This window comes from Rhopalosiphum padi, chromosome 4 (assembly GCF_020882245.1).
Source record: "Rhopalosiphum padi isolate XX-2018 chromosome 4, ASM2088224v1, whole genome shotgun sequence".
In the NCBI taxonomy this organism is placed as follows: Eukaryota; Metazoa; Arthropoda; class Insecta; order Hemiptera; family Aphididae; genus Rhopalosiphum; species Rhopalosiphum padi.
In genome coordinates, this window is record NC_083600.1 from 41355366 (window position 1) to 41382677 (window position 27312).

Consider the following 27312-nt stretch of genomic DNA (forward strand, 5'->3'; position numbering starts at 1 on the left):
GGTAGAAAAGTATAGAACCATTAGAACCAAAAGTAATAATAAAGATAACACTTTTATTATTTTCACATCTTTCTATACTTCAAAGATCAAGTTCAAGATTCCATATTATAGTCTTTATTAAACAAGAAGGACAATAAATTAATTGTCAGATACAGCAATACTCATTTATGGCACCAAAATTAAATTGGAAAATTTAGGTTAGTTAAGCTGATAGAGCACAATTGGCAGGTAGCAATATTATTTTATTTTACTACCATACTATAGTACCATCTATACTAGTTCCTATTCAAAGGGTATTAAAATATGTTCAATATTCTGTGGATGTAACAGCATTGAAACCATAGGCATGACCTGTGATATTTGATCTAACTTAAATTTATTATAAATTGTGGTGTATAATATAACCTTATTTTTTTTTTCATTTTCTGATTTCATATATTTTTTTTTTAATTTTTATCATATGGACTTGTAGCGTTTATAAATATAAGACTATAAAAATTGATAATTCTAGTACAATAACCCCATCCTCCTAGATATGCCACTGTTGTGTGTGACCTGCGAATGAGGCCTAAACACGCCTATGATTGAAACATTTACATTATGGGCTTAACAATTAATAAAATGGTCTAAATAATTATTAGTTACTATGATATAAATATATAATACATTTTAATAAAGTAAAAATAAATAATAAAAGTAAATTAATATTATTATTTTTTTTTTTTAAAGTTTGACAACCAATACACAGAAAACTCAGATAGAAAACTGTAAATACTAAGCAGAAAGAATCACTGTTTTTGATATTATGATAAATCAATATCTTAATTAATTGTGGTAAGAACACGGTTTTAGTGAAGTCAGAATTGTGCAATCTGGCTTAGTTTTACTACTGATTTTCAGCTAATTTAAGAAAGGATTTATTATGAATTTTGAAAATGGTGTTTGTCAATGTTTTCGTGTAAAAACTTCAAAAGTAAGTGTGTTAGGTAAGTTTTGATTTCACCAATCTATTAAGCGTTAAAAACCACACATTAAAAAATGCGCGTAATGAAAAAATTAAGTTTTTCATCGATAACTTCAAAACGAAGTTTGAGCGGGCTTTTTTCTTACATTCTTATAAAGCACCCTAAAACAATTTTAAAAATCGATAGGTTTTATATAAATATCTTTAATCGTGGTTATAACCATGTTACAATATATGATTACCATGGTTATCAATTAATGTTAACTGATAACGATATAAATAATGACAAGAACATTTCCATGTCATTACGATAAAACAATATTTTCAATCCACGCAGTAACACAGTATTGTATAATATTGTTATCCTATTTTCTTGTTTTGTATACGTCTTGTCTATGAATCCACGTCCTTGTTTAGTTGTCTTTAAGATTTCAACCATAATTTATACTTGTTTATGATTTAACTATCTATAAATCCGTGATCTGGTGTCAGGTGATAATTAACACTAGCAAATACTAAACCATAATTATACTATACACTATACAACTTATTTGGCGTGATCAATAAATTTATATTCGTTATCGGAATAATTATTAAGTTAAGTGTAATATGCTTGTGTTTAATTCTCTGGGAATTATAAAACTTGTTTAACTTTGTTGGTTGTATACTGTTGATTTGTTATTTTACTTATACGCGTAAAAACTAAAAATGTCGGGTAACGAATTTTCTATATTTCAAAAAAATAATCTTGACAATTCGTGTAAATCCACGGATAACACAGGAGGCTCTAATTCTAAAATTGTAATAATAAAGAATGGCATTGATGAAACTTTTAACAAACTTGTTGAAAATGTATTTCATTTTACGATGATACCTATCCTGGATAAAGAATACAACTCTCCAGTTATTTATTTACCAGAATTATTAGAAATATTAAAGTCTAATGTCAATACTGGGACAGAATTAGAAATTCTCGAACAAGGAATTTTTGAAAGAACACTATTGGCTGATCCAGAAATATATTTGCTGAAGACTAAACACAATATATCAATTTCTTCAAATACTACTGAAAAGGAGTGCATTGTGTATTTATTTCAATGTTTCATTGAATTGACTTTAGCTAAACAAGAAAATCGTTATCCAACGATCAAAGAAGATATTTACTCAAAAATATTTGGTTTTTTGTGTACAAATGTATCTACAGCACTTAAACAACCTGATCTATATAGCCCTCAAAACATTAATGATCAGGTACATTTTAATTATTTGGAACATGTAAAATTAATTCATTAATATTAATATTTTAACTATAACTTAAATCTAAGATGCAATTTTAATACAAAATTCAATATTATTACCAATAAAATGGTATTTTTTTAAAAATATTTACTAAATTATGACCGAATTATAAACAAACTATAGTCATTCTAAAATTAAATGTTACTCGTGCTTAAAACTAATTTTATTTTTAGGTTTTAAAAATTTTTGAAACTAATATGGCATCTTTTGAAGATTATGTAAAATTTTTCACTTCTGTTAATGAACAAATTATTTTGGATGAAGATGACGGAGAGTCACAAATTAAATCTATATACCAACCAATACTAAAGAAAGTAAAGGAAAAAATATTACAATCAACAATTATATTTTTACCACATTGTGAGATTGCATTATTACAAGTATTTTCTGCAGAACCATTATTAGCTAATGTAAGTATCAAAAAAGATTGTTAGTTATTTTAGTTTTATAGCTAGAAACATAGATTGTGGTTGTTTTATAAAAATTATTGTTGCTATTAATGTTAATTTTTTCAAAAGAGCAATTGTGTATATTGTCGGTTGTATGTGGTTTTTACACTTTTAATATAGCTTATTATAACATATACGTAGACTTATCATTCGTCCTGGTACCCAGCCAGTCATTAAGTTTGTCCCGGTTAATAGAATCTGAGAGAAAATTACTAATATTTGTATTATTTAGTATTAAAACATTGAATAATATTGTAAACTTTATCATTATAGGTTATTTAAAAATTTTGGTAATTTCCATATCCAACAACCCTAATAATGTATGTCAAGTAAACAGGACATTTTTATTTAAAAATAATATTTACATAATTATAAGTTATTACATTAGGCATTCAGCAGTACTACTGGCCTTGAATTTTTTTCCTTAGTAAGTCTTTAAGCTAATATCCTTTCAGTTTTCTATGTACATTACTGGTAAGGAAGATAAAGCATAATTGTTTAATTCCTAAACTATTATGAATTATGGAGTACTATAATTTAGCTAATTGATTCAGAGTTGGAATATATAGGTTTTTATGAAGATTTTTGTTGATAAAATACCAAAGAGAGAAATGGGAATATGTTATTTATTGCAAGCAGATAGATTGAAATGTTGTTATAATGTTAGAGTGCTTTATAGAATCCCATAACCTATTACTATATCTCCATACTGGTCAAATTATTAATTGTTATATAGTAAGTTTATTAAATAGAAAAAGTTTGGATTTCAAATGAGGAGTTAGGAGGCAAAGTTTAGAGTTTTAAATAGTGTTAGAAAAATCTCATTTTATTTTTTTATATTTAAATATAATTTATTATTTAACTTATTGTGGACAATATAATATCATAGATATAGCTCATTTTTTAGTTGGTGAGAATTTTTTAAATGGTTCTTTTAGTAACAAGTATATAGGATTTATAAATTTCAAGACATTATAATTATTATTTAAGATATTTGAATTTGTTTTAATATATTCTAAACATACATTTTAAATTACCTTTAACATATAACTTACAATATATATTTATTATTTTTTTTTATAGATGTTGATTGATGATTGTTATGTACCAGATACATCACCTGGTTTCCATTATACAAATACAGTGCTTGGAGCTATTTTTGCAATATCAGGTTTACCGCAAACACCTGAAGGTAGATTTGAATATTTCCTAAAACCTATGGAAGAAGTTAGTATTTTCTATATTCTTCAAATTATTACATGTCTTTAAATATTTATTTTTAACAGTTATCAGGTCCATTGGAAAGTAATATTTGGTCTGGTTTGGAGATATTACATGTTCAATTACATAAAATATTTTTGTACCTCCTAAAAGCTGGACCTGAAGTAAAACACAAAACATTATCTTGGTTGGGAAGTTGCTTAGAAAAAAATATGGGACGTTGTAAATTGTGGAATATTGAAATGTCTATGTTAGGATTTATTTCAGATGGTTTTGCATTAAACTTAAGTGCGGTTCTTTTAAAGCTGTGTCAACCATTTATATCTAATACAGATAATCCAAAATTATTAAAAATTGATCCTACATATTGTGCAGCAAAAGTAATAAGCTAGAAATGTTAATAATCTGACGACAAGTTTTTATTCTAATATATATATGTGTTTAGGTTCATAATAATGAAGAAAGTAGACAACTTGGAGTGCATCTATTAAAATTAAATGAAAACACTATGCTTTTACCAACTGATGTTGAAGGTTGTAGGGAAGATGATAATTCTTCAGATAATAGACCTGTAGCTAAAGGACAGTTCAATTTTATTACGGAATGTTTTTACATGACACAAAAGTCTTTAGAGATAGGTTTTGCTCAAGTACAAGAAAAAATGACAAATATTAATCAAGAGTTAGCAAGGATGCAACAAACTTTCGTAGATGCTCAACAATCTGGTTCAGCTACATCTGAAGTAATGAAACTTATTAATGATCGAATGGAAGGTGAAATGACCAAGTAAGTAAATTTAATTGAATTATTCAAATAAATATTTAGCAATTATTGTTTTAAAAATAAAGTATTTACTGGTATGAATTATAAATTGTTTTAGTGTTTATCTGATTCAAACATCCTAAAATATTTGATATTTTTTATAAGTTTAAAGAAAATAAATTCAAGGTCTTACTACTTTTACTACTATCAAGTGGTAGAATTCAAATCTTCTATACTAATTGTCTAAATTATTTTATTTTGTTTTTTAAATCTTGAATTAACAGTTTATTTACTTCATTTTAATTTCACAAACTTCTTTAATATGATAAAGAAAGATGATTTTACTTTTGACTGTATTGCATTTTAATTAACAAATTAAAAAAATAAAACAAATTCTCTTCAACTCTAATTATTAGGACTAGGATTTATATGCAAAAGTATGTTTTTTCCAACTTCTGATTATTATTTTTTTTATTAATATCCTTGAATCATCTCATAATGAGTTTAATGGGGGTGTTTTTATTTTGCATATTTTATTTTGTAAAAATGCATATTATTGCATATTTTGAATAAAATGAATATGTAATAATATTTTGACTATAAAAATGCGACAATAATATTAATATGCGAACATAATATTAAGGTCTAGCAGAAGATATATTTATTGTTAATTTTAACAGACTAATGCCCAATATAATTATAAAGCATATACACAGTTATAATATGGTTAGTTAATAAACAGTTGAATAAAATAACAACTAAATAATAAATAACACTGCATTTTAGTAAATATAATTATAAACATAATTTACGAATAATAACTAATTATATATTTAAAAAAATCTTCAATAGAATTAAAATAAAATGTATCAATTTTGGTATCATTTGCTAATCATATGGTTCTAATTAAAAGAGCATTCTAAACATAGTTTTTTCTATATAATTGTTTATTTAAAAAGTAAATCTAGTTTGATGTTGATGAGGGACATAAAAATTTATAAAATTAAGTAGTTCTGAACTGTTCGTTTAATAATTATGTTCATTATCATTTTCAAAATATGATGTAATTTTAACTCGTTTTCAGCTAATTATAGGCATAACTGATTTTTCATTTTATTATTTATCTACTTCTAAGGTTATCAATAAAAAATTATTAGCTGGATCAAAATTCTAGAAAATTTAATAAATGATACCACTTAAGTTGTATTTGTATACAAATATTGAAAATATATAGACACTATTTTTGTATAATTGCATTTAAAGTAAGAATTTTGATGAGATTTGTCAAAATCATAACAAATTACAAACTATTTTGTTGTAAGAAATTCATAAAAAATTATCATTTTATATTTAAGTTTAGGAAATTTAATATAAGATTCTTCATAAGTAGTTCATATTGAAACTAAAAAATCTAAAAAATATATGAAGACAATTATATTTTATAAAGTATAGACATTTTAAGTTCAAATTTGGTCAAAATTACTTATTTAAACAATAAATAATAATGTTAATTATTTTATTATAATTTTAAAATATTATTGAAACCTGGAGGGAACTTAAAATTTTAACATGTATCATATTATTGTGAATTTTACTATTCATAATGTAGTTTTGGATTTATTTTAGGATATTATCTATTTATACTATAAATATATTTTTATCGTTTTATGGTATTTATTAAAAGATTTTATTAAACTTTATCTTATATATGTTGATATAGTATAGCAGGGATGGTGAACCTATGTCAATTTAAATATAATTCATAATTTTTACTTCACTTTCCAAAAGAAATTACTGATAATTTGAAATTATTTTTAACTTATTATTGTAATATATCGTAAGATATTATTAACGTAATGTCGTAATCGACGTAATCCGTACTTTCCATTTCCTAATCTCGTAAAATTAAATACGTACAACAAATAAAATCATGTTTAATTTAATTAATTATTTTTTAAGCAATAAAAAGGTCTGAAAAGTTTCTGATGCAAGGTAAATAAAATTAAACCAAACATTTTGATTTGACACGTAGTTATCAAAAGGTTTGCCATCCCTGTAGTATAGCATTAATGCATATTATTTTAATAATTAAATACTAATAATGATATAATGAATGCAGTATTTTTGGAAAAAATTATATCAACCTACCGTAATACTATTGATTATAAAATAGTTTATTCTATAATAAATTAAATGGTAATATTAAAAGTAAAATAAATTACTTTAATAGCTATATTAAAAAACGTATTACGAAATAAATTTAGTGATATAGGCTGACACTTTATAGATCATCTCCACTTAGAATCTTTGTATTCTCTTACCTACCTTTTTTTTTTGTTATCTTCAAATTTAACTATTTATGTTATAGAAAGTTGTGTTATACATGATATTATTGGTACTAATTTTTTATTAAAGTGTATACTGTTGTTTTAGATACCTTTCAATGAAAGCTGCTCTTTTAGAACCATCAACATTACATCTGTTGAGTCAATTTCAAAAAGCAACATGTGTTTGGCTTACTCAAGTTGTATTGGATGTAGACAAAGATTTTAAATCAAATGACCTTCAATCTTATTGTCCAAATAAATTTTTAGTTATTGAATTTCCATTGCCAAGTATTGTTCCTCCTACATTAAAGTAAAGTTACTATTTTATTGTAAATTATATATACCTTACTAAAAAAATAAAAATAATTATTTATGTTTTTAGATGCATTCCAGAATTTTTATTAGAAAATATTTGGCGATATTTAACACTAGTGCGTCGTTTTCATTCACGGTCTTTAGAAGAACCTGGTTTTTCATTAGTTAGTGAATTATTAAATGCTGTTTTAATCTTTATGACATCTAATAGTCGAGTGCGAAATCCACATTTGCGAGCTCGTCTAGCTGAATGTTTAGATTGCTTATTACCACATAAGGACGAAGATAGCTCTGTAACAAATTCAATAGGATCATTTTATAGAGAGTTGTTATTTATACGTCATCCACATCGTAAACAAGTAACTTATTAATAAAATCAAATTCTGCTATAATATAAGTTAGGTTTATTAAATTTTTTTTTTATTTTCACACATTGCGGATTAAATTATAAATCTGTTTAATATAATGTAGGAACAGTTATTTACAGTTTTTTTTTATGGCTTCCGGGCCCTGGTAATAACTAATTAGTAATAAAATAACTATCTAGTTTCCTACTGATTTTAAATTCCCTGTTTAAATTAAATTCTTTGTTGAGCTTTCCATTTTTAAATTTATAAAGTAATAAGTAAAAATTATGCATGTTCTTCTAAAAAATGAACATAGTTCCAATATATCACTTCACATGAAAAAGGAACTATGTTCCTGAAAATTGAACAAAATCATTGGAACAACTTCTTTCCAAGCACTGTATTATATATGGGGTGTACCACGGAGATCTAACAAATTAAATAACTTTTGTTCTAATCAATATTTAAAAAAAATGCTTTTAAATTTAATTCATATACACTTGCGCTACATTTTTAGTTTACATTTTTATTTTATTTTTTAATGCTGAAAATAAAAAACTAAAAAATTTATAAAAATTTTTCCAAAATATTCAAAATAGCCAATTTGTGAATCTAATTTAAAAAAAATTTAGATGGTAAAAACATTTATTTAAGTCAAGTGGCTGATTTTTTTATAATTTTTTTAAATATCAATATTCTCGTTAAATAAATTACGATCTAGTTTATTTAAAACAATAAAAAAATAGTTGGATTTTAACATGCACCTATTTAAAAATGTTCATATAAAATATTTTTTTAAAAAATTATAATGTTTCTAACATAAACTAGATTGTAATTTACATAACGAGAATATTGATATTTAAAAAAATTGTAAAAAATCAGCCACTTGACTTAAATAAATGTTTTTACCATATAATTTTTTTTTTTTAATTAAATTTACAAATTGGCTATTTTGAATATTTTGGAAATTTTTTTAATCAATTTTTAAGTTTTTTATTTTCGGTATGAAAAAATAAAAAATGTATACTAAAAATGTAGCGCAAGTGTATGAATTATATTTAAAAGACATTTTATAAAAATATTGATTAGAACAAAATTGATTTCATTATTTTATTTGACAGATCTCCTTGGGACACCTGTAAATAATATTACTAATATTGTTATAACAAATGCAAAGCATAGATTTAAAACATTGTTTTTATTAATAATCCGATAAAAATATATTTTATATTCTGAACAAATAAAAAATAATACAATTTTATCATATATATTAGATTCCTTTAAACTCACTTATTATATTATATCAGTCTTAAATAATAATGTGATATATAAAATTTAAATTTGTGTTGTCAGCTTTAATATTAGAGTGAATCAATCTATTATTAAATTTAAAGCTATGAATGTTATTATTTAATAATATATTATCTAGGTATCTAAATGGATAATACTTTAAATGGCATTTTAATTTTAATCTGTTTTATAACTATATAAAAATATTAAAAATTTAAAATGCTCATAACTTATATATAAATTCAATTATCTTTAAATACCTATGAGAAGCTAAGAAGCCTTGATTAGGGATGGCAAATCAGGGTCCAAGGTGAAATTTACAAATTAAAATACACTAAGTAAATTAATAAATACATTTAAAGTAATAAATTTTTTCTTATTTTTCTAAAAATATTTTTCATAATTTAATGGCACACAGGAAAAATATAAAAAAATCAGGTAATTTTTGACATATGACGTTAGAAAAATTTGTCATCACCGCCTTGATAATATTCTAACTTTTAAAATTCTTTAATAAATAAATTAATTGTAATATTTAATTTATTAACAACAAATTGGTTATCCTAAACACATTTATTGAGCTGTTGTAAACACATACCTTTGCTTAAGAGTACTTTAATATTGCTAGGTAGATTTTTTTGTATTTTTTTTGTATTTTAAGTCATTCTAGCACTTATTATAGCAAATGTGTAACATATATTATTATTTTTACTAAAATATAATATTTTTTAAGATTGTTCATGCATTATTGGATGTGTTTGTGGGTATTGAAATGACTGGCCAAAGCGTGGAATTTGAACAAAAATTTAATTATCGCAGACCTATGTATGTTGTAATGGATTATTTGTGGAAAATAGAAGAACATAGAGAAGTTTTTAAGTAATAAATTTATATATTATTATTAATATATTTGATGTGGATGATATTAATTGTTGTCATTTAGAAATTTAGTATTGAATCTATAATTTTATTTACAAGATGACCATAATGCTAAAAAGCATTAACTTTGTCAGCATTAAAATTTAACCATTTATAGTTTCTTTTTCTATAAATATTATTTCTATATTTTTATTCTTAAACCAATTTTATTTTAATAATATACAAATAATATAATCCGTTATAAATGTGTTAACAATTTTTATACAGGTGATTCTTTTATCATAAAACACTCATATTTTAAAAAGTGTTAACTTTTATCAATTTTTAGTTTCATGCTTTTTTTATACATTATAACATTTTTATTTTTTTTACCCTTATATTTAATAGTTATATCACTGTCAACTTTTGATTTTTAAATGGCAACCTATATTTAAAATGTCATAATATAGTAGGGCTATTTTTTTTTATAAATTTTAATGTTAAAATTATTATTTTTCATTTAACCGTTAGTGAGTTAAAGCTGCTCAAAGTTGGGTGTTTTGAAATTTTTAAGTGTTTGTCTATAAGTTTTTTTTAGCTATGTGGTGTTGGCAACTACAGGTACAAAGTTCATCACTGCGTCGATAACTTAATAAGTAGTATTATAAAAACCGAAAACCGAATTCATAAAAATAATAGTTCTATTAATTTAGCGTACTTTAAATATAGGTTGCTATTTAAAAATCAAAAGTTGATAGTGGTTTTACTATTGAATAAATGGGTGAAAAAAATAAAAATTTTATATAGTTAGAAAAAAGCATGAAACAAAATATATTGAAAAGAAAAATGAAAAAAGTCAATACTCGACGAAATAATGAGTGTTTAATGATAAAAGAATCACCTTGTATATATATATAATATTATATATATTAACATAATTAATATTATTATTTCATCTAAATATAAATTGTTATAATTCACTTTTTTTAAGATTATTGGCCAAAGATGCAGAAAATAATATGGAAGCAGCTTCTCCACCATTATTTTTAAGATTTATTAATTTGTTAATGAATGATGCTGTGTTCTTATTAGATGAAGCATTAACAAATATGGCTCAGTTAAGACAAATGCAAACTGCTCAGTAAGTAAATATATTTATTACTATTTAACATGATAAACAATTGTATTATTAATACTCGTAATAAATTAATTTATCAAATTATTAAAGAAGTTTAAGCTGGAAGATGATCAAGTAGAATTAATAATGTAAAAATATCTTTATTATTTTACTAAAAAGTTTACCATAGCGTTACATTTTTAATTTAATTTTATATTTTTAATCCCGAAGAGAATGTAGCCATTCTCCATTTATTTTATAATTATATAACATGGAAATTTTGTATTCTGTAGGACTAATTTTATGTTCTTAGGCTTATATTAATGCATTTTATCAAATATTGTCAAAAATATTATATTTGTTTTCCCATTAATTTTGTTAATAATACTATGTAGTGTATTTTTCAATTTTAATATTTTACAGTCATAATTTTTATAACAATTTGAATACTATTAAAACCAATTTACAAAGAAGATAATATTCTTATCTTTTTATTTAATTTGATTGAAATCATTATATTTTATAGTCAAGCTAACGAAACAGGTATACTAAGTTGTACAATTGTATAAATTGAAACAACACATGGTGTTTTCTTAATCAAGAAAACTTTTAAAAAGTTATAGAATTTATTTTGAATAGTTATATAAATACAATAATGCTTTTAACTATATAATACATTTAAAAAATTTTAGCCTAATTTTTTGATACTTGTAATTCAAAATTTAAAGAAAATATGTAACCTATGTTCTATTTAATAATAGTGAATCAGGTGAATGGAATAATTTATCTCAAAGAGAAAGAGCACAAAATATGTCATTATTGCAACACATCGGAATGATTGCTAGGTAAACAGATAATATTTTAAATTTGCTAATTTTTGTTGATATTAATTCATGGTATTAACAGGTTTGATAATATTCTCGGAAAAGAAACGATTAATACATTTAAGTATCTTACATCAGAAATAAAATCAATATTTTGTCATCCAACAATGGTTGATAGAGTAGCAGCTATGTTAAACTATTTTTTATGTCATTTAGTTGGACCAAAAAAAAAAAATTTTAAAGTGAGTACAATTTTATTTATTTGTAATAATTATAGGTATTGTTGTAAATTTTTTTTTATATAACATTTGTATTAATTGAGTAATAATATTTGGATTAATCATATTCAATTTAAATACTGTTTATGACAATTTTAATTTTTAATATTTTAAATTCGACATAAGTACCACCGGTACTTTATTATTTTTTACCTTATTAGGTAATCATTAATAAATTAGAAAAATAAAATTTATACTTACATTTTTATTTAGGTTAAAGATATGAAGGAATACAAATTTGAACCAGCCGAAATAGTTTTGAATATTTGTATGATATATGTACATTTAGGGGCTAGCAAAAATGGTGAAGCATTTTGTTTAGCGGTTTCCAAAGACGGACGATCATATAATCAATTACTATTCAAACAGGCTGAAGATGTCTTAGGTATTATCTATCTTAAAGTATTATTGTGCTTTTTTCATAATCTTAACTCAATTTAGTTTGATAAATGACCATATAAATTTTTTTTAAATTTAATCATTAATCAATTACAGTTATAAAAATATTCATTCTTACAAAAAGCAAGTTTTTATTAAAAAATGATCAAACCTATTTCATAACTATTACCATTAACCTTATATTTGAACTAAATATTCTTAGTTTTACATATTTATTAAACTTTTTATTTGTCAATTTTGCCATTACTATCAGGACTAAGAAATTCATGCTTTTAAAATTTCTTAGAAAGCTGTACAGTGATGTATTGAATTATTTTTACTGAAGAAGCAAAGATTTGAACATACCACCCATTCAGTTTTTATTTAAATCTACTTACCTACCAAAACCGTTCATTTCGCTTAGTCATAGATAATAATCTTGCAGCACAATGTTTATATACGTTCATGTTCATTACAGAATCATAGAACATATTTATACATTTTAGGTGTTAAGTAGTTATGTTTAAACTTATGTAAATTAATCATGTTATTATTATAATATCACAATGTTAAATTTGTCTCTAGTCTCTTTAGTCTTAGCAAAACAGTACTATTAAAGTGTAATGTATGTATCATAATTCATAATATGCTATCGGTTACTCGGTTTGTCCGAAAATTATACTGGTTATTATCTGTATAAATATATAAGACAGAGTCCGGCAAAATAACCTCCCTTATTTAGAAATAGCGCTGTGTGAGTTGTGGTGGTGGTACAACAGTGGAGAGGGTATCGATGGATAGTGGCATACGACATACGTGCCATTTTTAGTAGATGTAATGGCAAGGAATAAAGGAATAAAAAAAAAACGAAATACAAACCTTTTTAATAAAAATAAAACGTGATTTTAAAAAAAATTTCTAAATTTAAATTTTTTAACGTGATCACCCTGTGATTTTGTTCTTTGGGGATATTTAAAGGCACAGTGTACAATCATTGTATCCCAATAAGCACTGAAGGAGCCAATAACCTGGCATTGGCCTCCATTACACCAGCAATGACACGAAGAGTTATGGTAAATTAAATATAAAATCTTCATGAATGTGTTAACAATGGAGGACACCACTTAACCGATATAATGTTTAAAATAAATAATTAAAAATGGCATAATATTTATCAGTAAAAAATAAAAGAATTTTTTCTATTTCTTTGTTTATTTATTTGCAACTGCCTCTTAAAATATGGGAGGTTTTTTTGCCGGACCCAACCTACTGTTGTGCGTTAATAATTATAATGATCAATAAAGCAGTCGTACTTTGTTAATGCGTGTGTTCGGCGCTCTCATACACCTGGTAGTAAATAATGTGTAACATTTAATACACCTAGTAATCGATACTATATAATTATGTAATAACATAACTAATTACATATTATTTGTAAGAAAATATTTAGCTTAATTTTTTTTGTTTTTGTTTTAATGGGTTTTAGCGAGAATTGGTGGAGCATCATTAATTGTTGGAATAACTAATATAGCACAAAGAGTATCACAACTTGCAATACAACAAAGTAATGATGAAGAGTTATTACTTACAGAAGCCCCTGAAAACTTCTTGGATCCTATCATGTCTACTCTTATGATAGACCCTGTCATTTTGCCTTCAAGTAAAATGAACGTCGACCGATCGACAATAGCAAGGTATATATTATATGCATTTTGCTTTTTATACTAAAAACTGTTAGGTTATACTCCTATCTTTTTTTTTTAGGCATTTGTTAAGTGATCAAACTGATCCATTTAATCGTTCTCATTTGACTATGGATATGGTTATAACAAATAATGAATTGAAAAATCAAATTGACGAATGGATTAAAATCAAAAAATCTCAAAAATGATAACTAAAAATTACTATTTTCAATAATATATTTTTTAACCTAAAAAAATATAAATTAATCTATTGTTTAAATGTTTACAATATCAGATTCTTCATTATATATAATATGTAAAACTAAGATTATATAACTGAGGATACTTCTTTAAAAGAAAAATGTTATTGTTAGATTTTCATATAATTACAATGTATTTTTGTGAATTATAACTGTTAAATATATAGACTATTGGTGTATGAAATATTTCATTTAAAGTATATTGTATACTTTTATTATTAATAAACTCTATTTTTTTTTTTGTTATCTGGATATGTTTTAATAGTCACATTATATTATATATTATATATATATATCAATAAAACAATACATATTATTTTGTATTTTTATAGTTAACTATAAGGGTATATACTTACCTTTTATTTAAATTAATGAACATATTTTTATTTACTTATTGAAATATTTATTAGGTATACGGTATATATTTGGACCCAATTATGAATTAATTTAATAAAAACATGTAAAATATAAATAATATTATAGGTATATTAATTTATATACATAAATAGATTAGTGGAATCATGATTTTTAAGCGAATGAAAGAAAATATAACAAAACGGATCAATGTTAAAAATATTTGCAGAGTTCACGATTCTTAAGAGTGGTACATTAGTAACATAATTAGTAGTTTAAATTAAATAAATTTGTTGATCGGGTGTGAGCTGAGGAAACTTTGTAAGATCAACGGCTTAAGAAGTTAGGACAGTTGATCAGTTGATATAGCTATTTAACACGTTGAGTGCCATGCGTGTCCGTATAAAAATGATTATTGATAATTTTTAGACCGCCGGCTGCCGCACCATATCATTCGTAGGAAGCCATACGGCCGCAGGCTGCTGTAAATTAATTTAGTTTTATATTATTAACTTTTCTGTGGCGCTAAAATAATGATCTAGAAAATGCGCTGTGGCGTAGCGGGAATAATTGCAATTTTTTTGATATAATAAACATAATTTTAACATTTTTTTTTGTATTTTTAATTTTTTTCAAACTCAATAGTATATATCCGAGTACAAATTTATAATGACACTGAAAATTGTCCTTGGCGTACCCATGATAAATATTCTTGTGGCCGCATGGCAGTCAACGTGTTAATAATTAATATATAAAATAAATCCTGATTCTATATTATTCCAGCCTCCAAGGATTCAAAATGTAATTAAATAAAGGGTGGTAAGATGTATTCCAATTTTGTATATATTACACTTGAAAACTACAAAAACCATAAGAACTTACTTTGAACTTACTTGAGAGTATTAATCAAATATTATTAAATGGCAACCAGATAATATAACCATATTCTAAAATTGAGCATATTGCATAAAAAAAAAAAAATATATTTTTACCATTGAAGTTGTTGACACCGCTTCTGTAAATAAACCAAAGCAGTTTTAGACCTTTCTCTTTTATGTAACAATTAATATGAGCATTAAATATTAATTTAGGTTCAAAGTGTATATTAAGATAACATCAATATTAAAAAAAGAGGTACACAATTGATATTATAATCGAAAAAAGTATTGGAACATAAATGGAAGAAAGTCATTATTTCATATTTTTTTAGATTAAGCGTAATACAATTTATTTTTTGCACAACCTTAAGATGATCAAGTTTAAATCAGATTGTTATAATAGAGCATCCTTTTTTTTCTTCATGTTTGAACGACGGCGTCGTGGGAACTGCTTTCGCATTACTTCCACGAATAGAGTATCCTTATAACAATTTACAATACCGTAAAATGTAATATCATCAGCAAAATTAAGCATTGAATTAAAATTACTTGATCGAGATGGAGTAAAATTGTGTTGATCAATAATAATTTTGTCTAGTAACTGCCAACTAGCTAGGTATAAAATGGGGCTAAGGACCATACTTTTAACTATCATTTATAGCATTAAAAACTTTGATGATGGTAATTTAACAAGAAAATAAAGGCATTTTAGGCATTTTTAGGTAAGTTATTTGGAGTGTCTACACTTAGATTAATATCAGACTTATCATAATGTTAATAAACAGTAGCAAAATGTTAAGTAAAAGCTTCAACGATAGAATTCAAGGAGTTAAAATTGTAATTATTTAATACATCCAGTTAGGTAGAAATGTTTTTTGCATTTTACATTGATAAATTTCCAAAATTTGGAGATTTGATGAGATTGAATATTTTAGTGATTTGGAATCAATTAGATAGAATATTTAGAGCACATTATCTAAAGGTTTGATGTATAACCAAAAAAAAAATTAAAAACAATAGAAAACAAAAACACAGACTTCAACAAACGCTATCAAAAGATTTATAGTCTAATGATTCCAAAAGTACCTATATAAAAATTAATTCAAGTAATATTTCACACAATTTTGTTTTTCAGAAATGTCAACATAATTTTTTAAAAGGATGTAATACTTGATGGTATAACAATTTTAGTTATCTAAGGATCCTTATCTCATATCCAGTAAGCGAGTAAGCGTATGGTTCATTATACACTTTTACAACCAGCCATTTAAAACAGTTATTATTTATTAAATTGTGATAAAACAATAATATGAACTTTCTTACACATAGTTGCTATTTTTATTTTACAAAAATTGCATACGTATTTACGTAATTAACCAAGGACATTAATTATAAATTGGAAAATTAGTATAAAATGCATTTAGGATATTCCAATCTTAAATTAACAATTAAATAAATCATATTTTTTTTACAAATACTCATTATTTATTGTACTGCTATTTTATTATTCAACTTATATGTTTTTAAAGAACATCGAAAAGCATATTAAATTACCAATTAAAAAAATTATTAATATTTAATTCCAAAGTAACATTTAATTGGTACAATACTCGTACAAATATGTATACTATAATTAATAATTAATACCTTTACACCACATGAATAAATTGGATGAGTAATTATTATATTTAAAATAATTATTGTATATTTTTAATTCTATAAAATAAATTAATTTAACTACAACAACTTTGAGGAGTTGGATCATCACCTGATCGTTTAGTGATACCCACTCTAGTAAATTCTTCAGATATTGTAGGATGAATCCCAACAGTATCCTTTAAATGTTGAAAAGTTAATCCAGCCCTATTAAAACAAATATGTAATTATTAAAAAAATCACTAGTAAGATTGGTAAAAAAATAAACTAATAAATGTGTATTTACTTAATAGCAGCAGCATATCCTTGGATTACTTCGCCGGCTTGAGGCCCAATAAAATGCATACCTAATACTTGTTGTGGTGCTTCTAAAAGAGTTATAACTTTTAAATAACAATGTTTGACATTTTTTTGAGGGATAAAAAACTCTGTAGGCTTATAATATGCATGATACACCTAAAAAATAAAATTATGTAATTAACATAATTATAAATTTTACAGATTAAAAAAAAAACAATACTCGATCAAAATTCAATAGTGATCGTGAATTGGTTATGTTGAAGGTATATTCAATATATTAAAAATATCAAAACCATTTTGATATTTATTTTAATTATTTATACAATTAAATTGATAGAATTTTTAGATAAAAAATATATTGTATATTGTGGAGCTAGCAACACTTTTGTCAAGGTATAGCGAGACAATGAGAGCATGCGAGTGTAGTTGGTTCACTCAAATTGCCTCGCCTCTACTCTGAGTTGGTATTTTGTTCGTGAATCGTGGCGCTAACTAAATCTTGTGCAAATCACAAAGCGATCACGCAAGAGGAGCTAGCCTAAAAAAAATGGATAGCATTGTAAAAATAAAATATATAACAATTACTAATAATAAATTACCATATAATGTATCATTCACGAGTATCAAATATAAATATTATTAAACAACTTAAGTTAATAAGTATATGTATTTCAAATAGAAGCTGTTTGTTTTTTCATTGGTTGGTAGAAACATTATATGATATAATAATCTTGTTTTATTTAAGATTAGTTTTTGGAAACCTCAGAATTATTTAATATACAATTTAATATCTGAGCATTATAATACAAAAAAGATAAAACTTAAAGGAATAATGATTAAAATAGTCAGAATTATTATTATACATAATAAAATAAGTAAGTAATAGATGATGTATAGATAAACTGGAATCCAGAATCAATGAATTACTGTGATAACAGAAAGCAAAAATAATAATAATAATAATTATCTTTCAGATAGATTATAGATCTGTATGAAATAATTGAACAAGCATTTCATAATAAAATAATAATTTTAAAATTATTGATGTTTGTACAAAATGGTGTTTTAACTATTTAAATGAAACTTTAATAACTACTATATCAATTGATATAATATGTATTATTCATCACTACAAGGCCTAATGCTACTTACTTCAATTTTATCTTCAGTAAATCTATTAATCGCTTCTTCTTCTGTGAGACCAACACAACCATACTCAAGAGGCGAGAAGATGGTTGTAGCAACATTATCATAATCCATTTGTTCTTGGATGCCATTATATAATCGTCCAGCCAATAATTTACCAGCTTGAATTGCTACTGGCGTTAATTCTGGTCTTCCCTAAAATTTTAACAAATTAAATAATTAGCTTAAATATTAATTTGGATTAGGCAGTTGTAGTATTTTGCATACATTTTTGATAAGTTTAAAGTATAGCCAAATGAGAGTTTCACTTACTGCAGATTAAAAATATGCCAATTATATTTTATTATTTCAAGATTTTTAAGTTATATTATTGAGTTTATTTGTAAAAATACCTAATACAGTAAGTATGTCAATTTATTATAGGTATTTTTTTATTATTATTATTTTAATAATTCATTCTTGTGTTCATTTTTTTGTTGACTATGGTCATCATATATTATATCCATGGATTTTGTTTTTTTATTATAAATTCATAACCTGAAGAGTATATTTTGAAGTTTTTGCAGCATAACCAGCTGCAAACCATGTTTAAGGGCATATTTCATAGTTTTTTATTACATATAGTTTTAACCCTAATAATAATAAACTAATCAGAGACGTGTTTAACTTTTTTTATTGTACTGCACTTATTTTGAATACATCAATAATAATTATAATTGCAAATTTTAAATGAAAAAAATGATTTTATTTAAAAAAAAAAATACTGTTTTGTTTGATAAATTATACTTACGTGTAATACATCACCAACTGCATATATATTTGGAATATTGGTCTGTTCAGCAACAGTAATAAATTTACCGGACTCTGGATGAATTTCTAATCCAGCAGCAGATGGATTTAGTTCTTCTGATAAAGCTTTACGTCCTACAGCTACAAGAACTGTATCAAATTCCCCTTGCCCATTCTAAAATGAAAAAAATACTAGAATTTTTCAAGTATAAATTGAATAGTATAAGTACTGCTTACTTCATCACCTTCCCATTCAACTAATAATTTGCCGTTTGGCTGCTTTGATACTCTGGAAGGTATTTTTCCAATAAGAAATTTCACACCTTTATCTTCCATTTCAGCTTGAACTAAATTCACCATATCCCTATCAAAACCTCTAAGAAGCATAGATCGAACCATAACAGTCGCTTCATATCCCAATCCTTTTAAAAATCCTGCACATTCTAATCCAATATCTAAAAAATTAATTTAATAAGTAAATTAAATTATTTAATAACATAATACTGTATTTGGCTTACATCCAGCACCAATAACCAAAGTATTTCCTGGTGCAGTAGGTAATGAAAAAAGGTCATCACTAGTAATACAATATTCTTTACACCCTGGGAATTCTGGATAGCGTGGACGTCCACCAACAGCTATTAAAATATCCTTTGCTGTTATTCTTCGTTCTTTACCATTTTTCATCTTTGCTATAATCGTATGAGCATCTTCAAATACACCATGACCATTAACATACTCTATTTTTCTTCAAAAATTATTTTAAAATTTAAATTATATTTTAATAATAAAATAATATTATAAAAATAATAAAACATATAAATACTTGTCTCTTAATTGTACTCTTGTAACCCAATTAACAGATTTAATATGATTTTGGACCGCTTCTACTAAAGATTCCCAATTAAATGAAATAGGATCTGGAATGTTCCATCCATAACTTCGAGCTTCCTAATTTAGCAATAACTAGATTAAGTTTAGTAAAAATAAATAGTTTAAATATATTAATTGTTATACATGAATTGATTCGCCTAACAACGAAGCTTGATGCATTAGTTTTTTAGGTATACAACCAACATTAACACATGTACCACCTATTCCCCAAGTGGTACCTTTCTCTGATGGAATAACAAAATCTAAAACTACTACTTGTTTTCCAAAGCTTGATGCTTCTTTAGCACATGCTAAACCACCAGATCCTCCGCCTATTACTAAAAGATCAAAATCATACTGTCCACCTAAAAATAAAAAAATTCATTAACATTTAAGAATACAGACATTTAGGCAAGCTATTATATTATATACGGTCTATTAAAAAACTTAATTTATTTATGTTTCACAATGGAAATCATTAAAATGAATTAATGAAGTCAATACTAGGACTCATGTAAAATAAAATAAAAGAGCCTTCAAAAATTATTTAATACTTTTATTTTAAAATTACTAATTTAATCAACTATTGAAAATTATTAAAAATAGTAAAACAACATATTATGCAGACCTAAAAGGTGCTTGATACTACAAATCCGTTTATCCATACTTTTGATAATAATTTTTAAATTCATTGAAAACAGGATAGAGATAATTAGATCTAATTAAATGTTTAGTTGTTATTACCAAAATTTGTGTAGTAATGATACTTACTATTTGACGTGTACATAGGCAAGTCAAATATAATCTAATACAACGGTAAGCAACCGGCAGCCCGTGCTGCTATTGTACACAGCCCACTTTAAATTTTAAAACTACAATATTTTTTTTTATATATTTCATTATTTTAAAGTTTTAGTCAGTATTTTTTTTATTATAATAAATAATTTAGAATATAAAATTTTTATTTTTGTCCAGCCTGCAAACTTTTTAATTCACAAATGTGGCTTGATAGTCCAAAAAAATTACAGGTTACTGACCACTATCTAATAGGTAATATATAATTTGAAAGAAACTAATGACAATAATTATATATATAGGTATAATATATATATTTAATTTAACAAAAACAGTAAAAATACAAGTTAACTTTTTTACTAGAAACCATATACAATATAAAAGCTTATAAAAGTTATAGGTTTAATTATTTACACGAACTAATTTTTCTTAAAAATCTTTTATTGCTGTTAGTAAATGCTTTACAAACATTTTGATTTTTTTGAAAAATTTTTGAAGATAAGGACCGAATGAAAAACATTTCAATAAAATAAAATATTTTATTTTATTTATATTTTGATATTGAACTGAAAATATTTGTAAACTAGTAAAAACTAAAATTATAAATTAATTATTATGTAATTCAATGATTCATTATTATATATTGCGTAATATGTGTTAAGTTATACATGTATAGTTATAAAATGACGGAAATATGGAGAAGTCTGATAAGAAACAAGATTCATCAGTGTTGTGGCATGTTTGGTTTCAAAAATAAAAAGTTAAACTCATTATCTGTTAACACGATTCAGAATGGTCTTCAATGTTCCAATTCTATGGTTATACTTAAAAAGTTAAAGTGCGCAACTTAGTTTGATCGACTTAAAAACAAAATGTGTTCCATATTAGTAACTGGTGCAAATAGAGGAATAGGACTAGGATTGGTGAAACATTTATTATCAAATCAAGCGTTTAATGTGGAGAACGTATTTGCGACATGTAGAGATATGGGAAAAGCTAAGGTAATTAATAATCATATACTCACTAGGTACGATGGGAGCCATTTTAAAATTATTGTTTTTTTAAGTATTAAAAATTAAGATAAAATTTACGTTTTACTGTAAATAACAGTTAATACAAATACACTACAAACAACCTATTAGTAAATATTAACTATAGTTAGTAGTTACTAGCCCAATGATCGAACTTAGAATGATCATTACTCATTAACACAAATTCACATTTATGAATAAGGAAATATTATAATGTAATGTACCATAAACCTGATAATAAATGGACGGCCCCTCCACCCTTTCTTTCATGTCTTTTGACCAACATCACGTCACTCAGTGGATAAAATATCATGGAAAAATATATTTTTTCTTTTTTGAAGACCCGGATTATTTTGAAATATTTTAATCAAGGAAATAGTAAAATACTTTTAAAAAATGTTTTAATTACAATTTATATAATTTATCAGATTAATAAGATGTTTTTGGTTGTCGAATAACATATAATATTTAAAATAAAAATTAACCAATACTATATATAAATATGTATTAAATATATCTAATATTTCATAGTTTAGAATCTGTTTTATTAAACATTCATTTGGTGTCTAAAATTAATAACTTTTGTAAAGTTGATTGGCTTAAAATATTAATCTGTTTTAAGAATAAGTTGTATTAAACGTTGTGAATGATTATTTATAGAAATTCCAGATGAAATATAGGTAGGTATTTAGGTTTTTAAAATAACTATGAGTATTAATTATTTATGCTTAAGCAAGTTTTGATATTAAGAAAATCGACTGGATTTTTAATTTTTAATTTTAAATTAAATGTTTTCTTGTTAAAAACTGTTTTAGCTATTTTAGATAAAGAATAATTTCTTTTAAGAACAATGTTGTTAATAAAGTATTTTGATTTAAATCAATTTATTTGAGAGAACAATAATTATATGTTGTAGTCTATTTATTATTTAAGTATACTGTGGTTTATTATGGGATTAGGTGATATGAATTATATTTTGAAACTAATCTTTAAAATCATCACTAACATCACACACAACAAATAGTTACAATATAATCATAAATCCTCGCATAAAAATATAATATATGTGATTTAAAGATTTATCAAACTTGTAATAACATTTTACATTTTAAAACAAATTGAATTAAAAAAAATATTCTTTCAGTTATTTTTATTTAAAAACACATAATATGTGACATCTTGAGTTTATGGCATATGGTGTTTACTGTTTATATTTTTTGTATATTTAATGCTAGTATTTTAATTGAAATAATTTATTTATGATCTGAGATTTTTATTTTTAAATAATCTTGGTCATTATGATAGATGGTTTTTTTAAAGCTTACATAATATTTAATATCAATATTCTTAATTTAGTATTTTGATAATTTTGAGTTAATTTATTTTTGATCTAAGATTTCCTTTAATTTTGTGTGATCCTCTTATTTTATATTATATAACATACATTTATTTCCTATTCAGGCTATTCATATTATTGTAAATGTTGTAACATACTAACATGTTTTTATTAAGGTTTTTATAATTTGAATATCAGTAAAAAATTGTTAAAATTATATGACTGATTTTAATTAATTTATTTTAATAGATTTCATTTGTCAACTTTTTGTATTAAGTAATAAAGTACCTAGTTATTAAAATTTATATTTTTCTTAAATTTTTAATACAAGGTTATAATTGTTTTCAATAAATGATACAAAATGTAATTTGTATTTTGTAATTTTTCAGGAATTAATGGAATTGAAAAAGAATCCACAACTTCATATCCTGGAAGCAGGTAATTAATTAAATTATATTTTCTTTTTATATTTTAAATTTTAACTATCTAAGTCAAGTTTTCTAAAATTTTGAATGTAATTCCTTAAATTGTAAAAAAATTATAGTCACAAAATAAAAAAGATGATAAATTTAAAAATTGTAATAATTAAATTAAATTTTTTTAAAACTTGAAATGAAAAAATAAGCGTTAGTGTAGATCTTCAAAAAATTTTTATTAACCAAGTGTTATTTCAATATTTGTTAGATAATAGTCAAGAGTATTTGAACAATTAATTATGTCATATGGACAATTTTATAAGCTAAAGCTTGCTGTAACTTTTTAAATTCTAAAGAACATTCCGTAACTCAAAAAATCAATCATCAAAAAAAATTAAAAAAAAGGGTTTTTCTAAAAACCTGGCAATTACGAACAATTAAAAAAAAATTTGAGCCAAATCGGCCCAGTCTTTCTCAATTGATGAATTGCTATACATTTTTGGCTCCATTTTTATATATATACATAGATTCATTTACATAATGTTGGTAGGAAGGGGGTCGAATTATCAAAATAAATAATTTTAGGGGACGTGAATCAAAAAAGGTTACGTACTACTTCTCTAATCTGTAGGTGGTACTATTTTCGTTAGTGCTTTGATATATCTTTTGGTTTAGTTTTTCTTTCTCGCTGGTTTTCAGTTTTCCTTCTGAGTTTGTTTACTTAGCGCTAGTAGGTGGACTAGATCTTGGCGGCCTTAACTAGTTTTAGTAAAAGCCGGTTTTAAAACCTCTTAGCACTGACCCACTGAAGGGCCAGTGAGCTTCACAGTTTCAAGGGACTTTACAACACCTTGTTGTCATATAATTTTTTTTATAGAGGTTAGATTTTTTTCTACTGATCTTGGTCTCCCATACAACCATATAAAACATATATACAATACTCACCACTGTGCACATAATAAACCTATTCCTATTAATTATTTATAAATATATAAAAAGGTCTATTGCCCATGGTACAGATATTACAATTGTAACATATATTTTTTCAAGTAATTGATTCTCAAACTTTACTTTTATACCTTTAAAATTATATTTTTGTAATTGGGTAGGATAATACTATTAATATTAGTATGTAGAATGTAGATGTATAAATGTCATAAACTCGTAATATTATACAAATAACTTTTAGTATCTATTGATTACCTACATGTTTCTGTATTATACATTTATATTTTATACTTGTAGATCTAATTGATCATGGATCATTCTTCAATTTGGCTTCTCAAGTTTCAAATGTTGTCAAAGACAAAGGTCTTAATGTCCTAATTAACAATGCTGGAATATCGTCAAAATTTACTAGGATTGGCTTAGTAAAATCTGAAGATTTATTAAACCATTTCAAAATAAATACTATTGGTCCTATAATGTTAACACAGGTAAACTAATAATTTATAATTTTTGTTTAAATTAAAATGTTTAAATTATCTTATTACTAATTTTTTCAGGCATTATTACCATTATTAAAAATGGCATCAGATAAAAATAAATCTGCTACTGGAGTAAATAAAGCTGTAATTGTTAATATAAGTTCAATTTTAGGTTCCATCACTAAAAATGATCAAGGAGGTTTTTATCCATATAGAACAAGCAAGGTAATGTATCACTGTTATTCCATACTACTAATTTCCATTGGCATGCTAAGACTCATAAGTCATAATTTTATGTGGCCTAGTCTTGTTTGATACCTTTATTTCCATCTTAATTTCATATTTTTTTATATTTATTATTATTTGTTTACTTTATTTATTCAATTAATTATTAGTAAATGTAGTTTACTTACCATGATACATATAAACTTTAGACACGTTAGACATAATTTTTACCTTTGTTCGACATACTACTGCTAATTCCTATACATCCTAGTTTGTAATTTTGCATCTTCTGTATGCATATTTATCATTAAATTTATACAATTATTTGGTACCATATTTATTTTGTTTTAGACTGCTATAAATGTCGTTACAAAATCGTTAAGTATTGATCTTAAAAATAATGGAATATTAGCTGTAAGCGTTCATCCTGGATGGGTTAAAACTGCTATGGGCGGTACAAGTGCACCACTAGAAGTTGAACAGTCTGTTACAGGAATCTGCAACTTCTTGAAGAACATTGATCAATCACACAATGGCGGATTTTATGATTTTGAAGGGAAAGTACTTCCTTGGTAAAAATAAATATCAATTACAATTCTAAAATGTTTAAATTGTATTATTAGTATTAATACACATACTTTAGTACTGTTCAAAACATTTCTTAGTTAATCATTAAATAAATATAAAATATTTTTTAATTAAACATTTGAATCCCCTAATTGTTCCATAACTTGTTTTTTTACAGAATAATACATCTCTGATAATTCAATTCCTTTTTAACTTCAGGATAAAAACAATTAAAGAAATTATTTTTTAATTTTTAATTTTAAATAATTTTTTTTTTGTTGCTTCATGTTAAATAATTACTATTATATTACAACTATATTAGTAACAATTTTATGTTGTTATTTTTAATATTGGAGTGAATTTATCCATTATCAAACTTAGACCTAAGAATTTTATCAATGTTTGCACATAGGTTTTTTTAAATACATTTTAGTGATTTTACTACTATAAATTACTGATTAAAAGTGGCACTGTGAAATTTTATGACATTATTGCTTTCATTTAAAAATGTTGTTCATTAATACAAGTTGCAATGTTGTTATTTTAATGTTCACAGTCTTTTTTAAATTACATTTAACAAATATTAAAGGCCCCTAAAATTATATTGCCCCAGGCCCATATTTTCTAAATTGGATTCTGAATTACCCACATAAAAAAACCTTTATACACACAAAAATAATAAAGTATTTTTCTTTGAGTTTGATGCTATGTGCAATTCAGTCATGACTAGGGCCCAGATTTAAATGCTCTTAAAACCATACAAATATGCTCTAGAAAATAGCCAAAAATGCCCTTAAAAAATGCATTTTACCACAAAAATGACCTTAAAATTCCATTTATTTTTTTATTCATTTTGTAATTTATAAATAAGCTATAATTATTATTTATTATTTTATTAAAAAAAAAAAAAAACTGAAAATTTGAAATGATGATTTGATGCTGACACGCACATGTTTTGGGGAAATATTATTCATTCTAAACATACCAAAATATGTATATATAAAAATGTATGTAAAATTAAAATTCTAAGTAAGCCTATTGTACTTACTAAATTTTGATCATTGCATTAAACAATAATATATTATTTAATATGTTCAAACACCAAAGATCTTCTATTATCCGAAAGAATATTTTTGTACGTTGAAAAG

The 27312-nt window shown here is 24.3% G+C and overlaps 3 protein-coding genes across 4 annotated transcripts; 2 read left to right on the forward strand and 1 right to left on the reverse strand.

Annotated features, from left to right (window-relative positions):
- The first annotated feature begins 1187 nt into the window (after positions 1-1187).
- Positions 1188-14687, forward strand: LOC132929397 (ubiquitin conjugation factor E4 A). Its single transcript, XM_060994729.1, has 14 exons — positions 1188-2215; positions 2437-2673; positions 3796-3939; positions 3999-4313; positions 4379-4719; positions 7129-7332; positions 7405-7696; positions 9708-9853; positions 10824-10973; positions 11711-11794; positions 11856-12015; positions 12265-12436; positions 13916-14123; positions 14194-14687. Exons 1-14 carry the CDS (start codon positions 1673-1675, stop codon positions 14318-14320), a joined length of 3123 nt encoding a protein of 1040 aa, XP_060850712.1. The 5' UTR covers positions 1188-1672; the 3' UTR covers positions 14321-14687.
- A 2466-nt stretch (positions 14688-17153) lies between these two features.
- Positions 17154-22392, reverse strand: LOC132929399 (thioredoxin reductase 1, mitochondrial). Of its 2 annotated transcripts, none has more exons than XM_060994734.1 (9): positions 22187-22392; positions 20512-20732; positions 20321-20445; positions 20013-20242; positions 19732-19949; positions 19496-19669; positions 18712-18900; positions 17546-17715; positions 17154-17466 (listed from the first exon to the last, which is right to left on the reverse strand). In XM_060994734.1, exons 1-9 carry the CDS (start codon positions 22203-22205, stop codon positions 17337-17339), a joined length of 1476 nt encoding a protein of 491 aa, XP_060850717.1. In that variant the 5' UTR covers positions 22206-22392; the 3' UTR covers positions 17154-17336. The 2 variants fall into 2 exon arrangements, with proteins under 2 accessions (XP_060850717.1, XP_060850716.1); XM_060994733.1 differs by lacking the exon at positions 22187-22392 and adding an exon at positions 21577-21731.
- On the forward strand, positions 21877-26300 carry LOC132929400 (C-signal). Its single transcript, XM_060994735.1, has 5 exons — positions 21877-22163; positions 23919-23967; positions 25191-25381; positions 25451-25597; positions 25949-26300. Exons 1-5 carry the CDS (start codon positions 22035-22037, stop codon positions 26171-26173), a joined length of 741 nt encoding a protein of 246 aa, XP_060850718.1. The 5' UTR covers positions 21877-22034; the 3' UTR covers positions 26174-26300.
- Positions 26301-27312: the final 1012 nt, after the last annotated feature.